Below are 7,878 nucleotides of genomic sequence, written 5' to 3'. Positions count from 1 at the left end.
ATTCTACGTCTTAAATAAAATCCGGACAGGGTGGGGAAAGACGAGAATGGAGATGATGAAGATGATGAGCTGTAGAGAGGAGGCCTGGGTTGGGTCTGGCCCAGGACAGCTGGAGCTGTGAGGGCCCTAGGGCCCTTGTGCACTCAGTAAGACAAGCTTCAGCCATGAGAAACTGAAGCTGCAGCACGTGGAGGGCAGAAAGACAATTCGAACATCTAAGAATCCATGAAGACTGGAGTGTCTGAGGCAATGGCAGCAAACCTAGGCCCAGTGGGATGATCAGTGAGACAAATTAACCCATTAGGCCTCTGAGACAACCAACCCACCAAGCAGTGGATTTGCTCCTGAACCTGAACTCCAGAGAATGACTATATATGTATGTGTGCATATATACATATACACACGTATGTATGTATATATATGTATATATGTATATATATATGTGTGTGTATATATATATATACACACACTCTAGTGCACATAGTCAAACACATGCATATATTGCCCTGTGTCAAAAATATTGCATAAGCTTATACAAGGTTCAAATGCAATTTTTCCTATAGCTAGCTAGGTAGAGGAATTCGGGAAAGAGATTCTCGATACATGTTTATATACACTGGATCCACAGATCCGCATTTCCTCGGGACGAGATGCCCCAGTCAGCTATACAGTCATGCCCGTGACTAGGTTAATTCCTAAGATGCAGTCACGTGAGGTGTTTAGACACTGCTTTCCCCGCTCGCTCTCCTGGCTTTGCAGAGCTGTGTGCCCCCATTTGGAAGAACAGGGATGGGGTGGGCTGGAGGGCCAGAAGTTTTGGTTCCCCACTCCAAACAGTCTACTTTTTTCCTCCTGATTGAGGGCTTTTGTATTCTGATGGGGAAAAAAAGACAACCCTCGTTCAATGCCACTCCTAGGCTATTAATACTCTAAATATGAATACTGTGTAGGCTACTAAGAAAATAGGTTATCTCCTGTGTTTTAAATATTGAGATTCATGCAACAAACACCCATGCAGCTCTATCGCATCACTGGTAAATTTCACTGCAGTGTCAGTGTAGCTGGGCCCCGGCACTAGGAAAGCAGATGCCTGCAACCTCCAGTGTAGCGAAGAAATCAGACATGTTTTTGTGACCCCGAAGCCTGCAAAAATGGTGAAATCTGAAGCTGAGAGGTCCCTTGGTTTGTCAGCTTCTCCCGGTAGGGCTAAGGGAGCAAATGTGAAACCTGACAACTCACATTCGGTCATCCTAACCGTCCCTCCCCTGGGCTTCCCTCACATCGACACTGCAGAGAAAAAACCAAATGCAGTATTTTCCGTTATGAAACACAAGCCTCCGGAGCGTCTGCTTGGCAACTGCATTTCACAACCCCCCAGCCTGTGACACAGAAAGTAATTCCAACACACAGCACTGTGTGTTCTTTTCAATGCAAAAATGGGAAAGACCTTTCGAATAATTACCAGAACTTTAAAGCTAAGCTACCGTGGTTTTCCTCTGTGAAGGGGGAGGTAGGCTCAAGTGGGGTGTGGGGGGGGAATTGCATCTCCGAGATGCCATGTGCATTTCATTAGGAAGAAAAGGTGACACTGATGTGGTAGGTTCTGTATTTGCTATGAGGTGGCCTCAATGTGTCCTTCTGAAATCCTGGCTTCCATAGGTGACTCCCATCTTTGGAAACCCCTAAGCCGGTGATGAAGATTTGCATGAAAGCCATGGATACATATTCTGTGTTCTAAATCAAAAATCAAAAGATCAAAAGTCACTTGCACGACTATTGCTTTCCATGCAGAACCAGATACACACTGTAGAACACACTGACTACAATGCAGGCTATTATGCAATATCTGCATTAGTTCCATTGAGCTGTGAGTATGTGAATAGGGTTCAATCAGACATCAGTTAACATTTTGGTAATATTCACATAGTTTGTATTAGCCAAAGTGCAGTTGGCTGTTTTCAAGTTTTCCTCTCTAAAGTCCTCGTTACTGTTGTTTACCCCCTCCTGGATCTCCATGTAGTCAGACTTACTAATGGTAGAGGCACTTCTACTTTTCTTTAGGTCAGGGGAGGATGGGATCTTTGGACAGCTCGTCACTTGCAAGTACTGGGCCTGTTCCTCTCCCTCTGTCTCCCGGTGGTAGAAGTAGTTGAAATTGGACACTATGACGGGGACAGGTAAGGCAATGGTTAACACACCTGCAATTGCACATAGGGAACCCACGATCTTTCCCCCAATAGTAGTTGGAACCATGTCTCCATAGCCTACAGTTGTCATGGAGACGACTGCCCACCAGAAGGCATCCGGGATGCTCGGGAATTGGGACTCTCGCTCATCGGCCTCTGCGAAATAGACAGCACTAGAGAAGAGGATGACCCCGATGAAGAGGAAGAATATCAGGAGGCCTAATTCTCTCATGCTGGCTTTGAGGGTCTGACCTAGAATCTGAAGACCTTTGGAGTGTCTGGACAACTTGAAAATCCTAAAGACTCTTACCAACCGGATGACTCGAAGGATGGCCAGTGACATGGCCTGCTGGCCCTGCTGAGCATCTTCTGGCTTCTCAGCCAGCTCTGTTCCCAGGGTGATGAAGTAGGGGATGATGGCTACAATGTCAATGATGTTCATGATGTTGGTGAAGAAGCCGGCTTTGCTGGGACAGGCAAAGAACCTCACCAAGAACTCAAAGGAGAACCAGATGATGCAGAGGGTCTCTACAATGAAGAAAGGGTCGGTGAAGGAAGTGGACTGCTGGTACCCGATGGTGCTATTGGAATAGGTATGGAAGGTCACTCCACTGCCATGCATGTCTTCATTCTCATCCCGGAATATGGGCAACGTCTCCAGGCAGAAGCTGACGATTGAGATCAAGATCACCATGACAGATACAATAGCTATAATCCTGGCAGGCCCTGAGCTCTCTGGGTATTCAAAGAGAAGCCACACCTGTCTCTGAAATTCATTTTCGGGTAGAGGACGCTCTTCCTCTTTGATGTAGCCTTCATCTTCCCGAAACATCTCCATTGCTTCTTCTCCTAGCTCATAAAACCGAATTTCTTCGGAGAATATATCTAAGGGCACATTCACGGGTCGCCTCAACCGGCCCCCAGACTGGTAGTAGTACAAAATGGCGTCAAAGCTTGGGCGGTTCCGATCGAAAAAGTACTCGTTCCGGAGAGGGTCAAAGTATCTCATCCGCTTCTTTGGGTCCCCTAAGAGGGTCTCTGGAAACTGGGCTAAGGTCTTTAGCTGGGTCTCAAACCGCAGCCCTGAGATGTTGATCACCACCCTCTCACAGCATTCGTGGTCTGCTTCTGGGTCATAGGTGTCCTGCGGGTGCCCAGGGAGGGCAGCGGCCTCATCCACTGGGTCTCCGGTGGCCACTGTCATAATTGGAACCAAGAGAAGCGCCTCTCGCTATGCCTTCTAGCTGCCTGGCGGCAGGGAGCTCAGGGCGCTGCTTACGGCCCCAGGAAACACAGCAGCATCGGCCTGCACTCCTGCAGGGGAGCCCCCAGGTCTCTCTGAGAGCCAGAGAGATAGCCCCGCTTGGCTGAAAGACAGAGGTGGTTAAGGACATAAGACCACTCAGCATTGGCAACTTGACCTGGGTTGCTGCTTTTTCTCTCTCATCTCTCAGCCAAGAAGCTCAAAAATATGACCATCACCACAAAAAAGTAAGATTTATGTTCACCTCGTAGCCTGGCTGGGGATGAGAGGGGAGCAGGTGGCGGTCTCTCAAGAAAGCTCTGGATTGCCCTGCACTGGGGGCAGGTGGCTGGTACAGGTCCCTCTGCACTGCACAGGCTTCATGGAGCACAGCCCCATATCAGAGGCTGGAAGGGAACCTTCTCCCAGGCAGTGAACTAACGTCTTGCAGATACCTGCACCCTGGGAGGTATTTGCAGTGGTGGACCTTGGGCCTGGGCCTCTCTCATTGCCCACACCCCAATGACTCTACACATGGCTATTGGTTATTAAATAATAGATTGATTTACCTGACAAGGCAGGAATCTGCAGCTCTCTTCCTTGCAGAACTGATCTGATGCTGCAGGAATCCTAGATACACAAACAGGCAGTCTGATTCCCCATCACGTCTTCTCACTTGAGCTAGAAATAATGGTGAGTCATTCTGGGCAGGAGGGTAGGCTCCAGGTCCTGGAGGTGAGCTCCAGGGCTGGGCTGGGCTGGAGGGGCAGTGGGATGCCTGGTCAAGGGCACGCAGGACTCGAGGACAGCCGAGATTGGGTCTGGAGCCTTTGAAAGGAAGGAGGCAAGATGCAATGCTCAGCAAAAGCCAGAGTCCTCCTGGCTGTCCTCAGGAGGTGTGACGTTGCCTGGAAAAAACAAGGTGGAATCAGGGCTTTTGGGCAGCTGGTGCCAAGATTTAGGAGGGCGCTGGCAGCTTCTCTTCCATGCCCACCTTGCATTCTGGTGTCACACCTGAGAACAATCCCTCAGCCTCCCAGCCTCCTCTGGGCAGGCTTACATCAGTTGGAAGTATGCTCTCCCAGGGAACAAGCCTTTAGACTTGGCTGGGCCTGTCTCCTCCAGGGGCCTCCCCGGGCTGAGCCAGATGCCCCATTGGTCCTCTGCAGCCATCAGGAGGGACTCTGGGCAAAGCCTCCCACCCCCAGGTCAGGACACAGCATCTCCCAAGGGGAGGGCTTCCTACGCCACAGCCTGACTTCCAGCTCTGTCCTCTGCAGAGTCCTGGAAGAAGAACGGCTCCTCCCCACTCTGGCCCCCCAACACACACACTCCTTCAGAGCTCATTTAGGGAGACTCCTCACACAGAAAGGTCGATCTCCAAAAGCTGGCTGGCTTGGTCCCAGGACTTACTCTCCCTCAGGGATCCCTAAACTGCAGGCCTCCCTCCGGGCGCGGTGGCATTTGAACTGGGCAGGCGCTCGACCACCGATTTCTCCCCAAGACAAAATCCCTCACGTCGTCTCCTCGGCAGTGAGCACAGAACCAAGGCTCAGTCAGCCTGGCTTCGAGGCGGCTTGGCAGCAGCGAGAGGGGGGAGCCTGGAGGAAGCCGGCTTCCGGGCTGGCCCCCTGCCGGCCCAATCCTGCCGGCCCCAGGGCGGGGAGGGGTCCGGGGCCTCTCCCCATCGCCCCGGGCTCCGGCCGGGACTCCGCCGGGCGCGCTCCGCGCTCGGCTCGGAGCGAGTGGATCAGACCCACCAGCTGGCCGCGGCAGCCAGCGCCACCTTAACCCCCTCCTGCCCGATCCGGAGGGGGCTCTAGCGGCGGGCCTGAGCGCAGCCCAGCTGTTTTGCCCCTAGGATCCGAGGGAGCTCCTAGGCTCCATCTCCTTCGGAAAACACTGGAACCTAAACACTGGGGGTGGGGAGTAGGCTGCTGCCCCAGATCTTGGCTTCCTCCCTCCTAAGAGCGGGGTCACCCCGGCAGCCCACGGCCCCAGGGAGGCGGAAAAGCCCTTCTCTGCCGAAAAGCCGTTTTCATTCCGAGCCGGAGGGGGGAACGCTGCCCGGCCGTCGCAAGTGATATGGGTCCTACCAACCGGCTCTATTTACCAGACATGGTTATGCTGTCACTGCACTTCCCATCACCCACCAGCTCCTCTCTGCGCCCCCCGCCCCGCGCCCCGCATTGCCCGGAGGGTCCCCGAGCCCGTTCCGTGTTCTCTCCTTCCGCTGGACGCCAGCCCCCCTTGCCCGCCCCGGCCCGGGCCGGCAGCCATGGTCGGCACAGACTCGCCCGCCCCGGACTCAGCCCGAGCCCGCCGCGCTGCCGGCTGCGCCGCCCGGTGCCCCGCAGCCCCTGTGGGCGCCGCAGCCCAGGCAGGGGGAGGCAGCACGCGCAGCCGAGCGCCCCGACACCCATTTACCCTTCCCGATGGGCACCCGGAGCCTCCATGTTTCTGGGTGACCGCAAGCGCCGGCGGAACCGCGGCGGCAGCGGGCGGCGGCAGCGGGCGGCAGCGGGCGGCGGCGGCGGCGGCGGCGGCGGCGGCGGCGGGGTGCGGGCGGCCAGCCGGGAGCCGGCTCTGCAGTCCCGCCGGCGGCGCGTAAGGAGAGCCCGGCCGCCGCCCGCAGCCGCACCGCGCCACGCAGCGCCGCACCTGGCCGCCAGCGAACTCGAATTAAAGGGGCCGGCGGGGGCCGGAGCCGACGAGGCGCGCCGCCCGCCGCCGCCGCCGCCACCGCCACCGGGCTGTCCTCTCAGTGGGGCCCCAGGGCCTCGGCCCCCTCCCCGCAAGGAAAGCACCCCATCCCTTGGCAGAGCTCAGCTTACTGACCAGAACCTCGTGGAGGGCTGAGCTGGGTGCTACCAGGGCCGGGGAACCGGGGGCAGAAGTTGAGGAGCGGTCATGAGAGACTCCTGCCAACAGTAAGAAGTAGCCAAGGAGGAAACATCAGTAGCAGCTCTCCCAGGCCCGAGAAGGGATCCAGCCCCGTGGGAAATGTGTTGCTATTCTTATGATGCTGCCAGACAGAATCTGCAGACCCCCTCCTTGCCCTCTAGCGCCGCCTCACCCCCTCCTCCTGCTCTGCCTCCCACCCGCCTCTTACCCAGCCAAAGCTTTGGCTTCTCAGAGGGGAATGCAGCAGGTGCGGGCCGCAGTGTGGCAGAAACTCGCTGCTGTGTTCGCCCCCACCGGGACGAGCCGCAGGAACCCGCAGAACTGCAGCGCTGGCTCTCTGGACTCCCTCCCGCAGAGCCGGGGCAGGGAAGGCTGGGGGACGTGCAGCTGCCCCAGGGAAGCGCCAGCTCCTCACAAAATGGGCCCCTGACAGACCTCACAAAACCAACTGGCCCACGGGGCTCTGGAATTGGAAATGCAACTCACGGCGCACCGGGGTGGGTGATGGAAGATGCCCTTTGCTTTTGGAAGAATGTGTGGGAAGCCCAGTCTGCCCTCTGCTCAGATGGTGGATCTGAGAGGGCCCAGGGTGCTCTTGGGAGCCCCGTGACAGCCCCAAGCCCTTGCCAGTTCTGGTGTCCTGTCTGAATTGCTGTTCCAAACAGCGGTTCCTTGAGCCCAAACTGCAGCAGACACGGAGCCCTGTGTGCAGAGGACCTCTAGTCCCAGGGAGGCTGCTGCTGGGCCCTCCTTGATCAGATAACCCTCCTCTTTAGGCCTGTAGTTCCTGATGGAAGCTCTGAGAACCCACAGGGTCTGGGTCTGTGGAATTCAAGTGTTTCATCAAGGTAGTATTCAAGGCATTGTTTAAGACTGGGGGCCTAACCAGAGCTGCAGGCGGACAGTGACCTCAGTGAGCTCTGGGAATGACAGATGACTACCAGGCAGGACTGGTTTGGTTTAGGGCCTCATAGAAGCTGGACTGGCAGTGTCCCAACCTGAGTGTGACCTGAGTATTTTGGAACCAGCCAGGCTGGGACTTAAATCCCTGCCAGGTCCTAGGCAAGTTCATTCATGTCTCTGAACCTCAGTTTCCTCATCTGCAAAATGAGGATACTTCACAGGCTGTTGTGAGGGTTAAATTGTTTATGCAAAGAGTTTAGCCCCCAGCAGACACTCCACAAATGTTGGTTTCTCCACTCTGCTTCCCTAGGAAACTCCCCTCCCAGCTCCCAGCTTCCTGCTTAGCTTTGGGCTCTTTCTCTAGGTGCCCAGTCACCAGGTTCTCTCTGCTTCTCAGTCTGCCCACCCCTCGCTCTCCTTGAGGTCTCAGCCATTCCCACCTCCTTCACCAAACTATCCTCCAGAACTCTGCTTCACACTCCTTCTAGAGGCTTCCCCCGACCAGCTCCCAGGGCTCTCGTCCTCCTTCTTGCCACATAGGGTCTTTCTGTCAATTAAAACACAACAGTCTTAGCCATTTCATCATGTCTATATATTTTCTTGGCCCTCCTCTGTTGAAATGAAAGCCGTGGACAGAGAAAA

At 55.3% G+C, this 7,878-nt stretch overlaps 1 protein-coding gene across 4 annotated transcripts; it reads right to left on the bottom strand.

Annotated features, from left to right (window-relative positions):
• Nucleotides 1-780: 780 nt before the first annotated feature.
• Nucleotides 781-6,660, bottom strand: KCNA2 (potassium voltage-gated channel subfamily A member 2). 4 transcript variants are annotated; one of them, XM_060301425.2, is made up of 3 exons: nucleotides 6,542-6,660; nucleotides 3,999-4,337; nucleotides 781-3,553 (listed from the first exon to the last, which is right to left on the bottom strand). In XM_060301425.2, exon 3 carries the CDS (start codon nucleotides 3,388-3,390, stop codon nucleotides 1,891-1,893), a length of 1,500 nt encoding a protein of 499 aa, XP_060157408.1. In that variant the 5' UTR covers nucleotides 3,391-3,553; nucleotides 3,999-4,337; nucleotides 6,542-6,660; the 3' UTR covers nucleotides 781-1,890. The 4 variants fall into 4 exon arrangements, with proteins under 4 accessions (XP_060157408.1, XP_060157407.1, XP_060157406.1 ...); XM_060301424.2 differs by lacking the exon at nucleotides 6,542-6,660 and adding an exon at nucleotides 6,268-6,401; XM_060301423.2 differs by lacking the exon at nucleotides 6,542-6,660 and adding an exon at nucleotides 5,857-5,974.
• Nucleotides 6,661-7,878: the final 1,218 nt, after the last annotated feature.

The sequence above is a fragment of the Globicephala melas genome, chromosome 1, assembly GCF_963455315.2.
Source record: "Globicephala melas chromosome 1, mGloMel1.2, whole genome shotgun sequence".
In the NCBI taxonomy this organism is placed as follows: domain Eukaryota; kingdom Metazoa; phylum Chordata; class Mammalia; order Artiodactyla; family Delphinidae; genus Globicephala; species Globicephala melas.
Note: the sequence above shows the minus strand (reverse complement) of the source record. Positions and strands in the feature narration are given on the sequence as shown.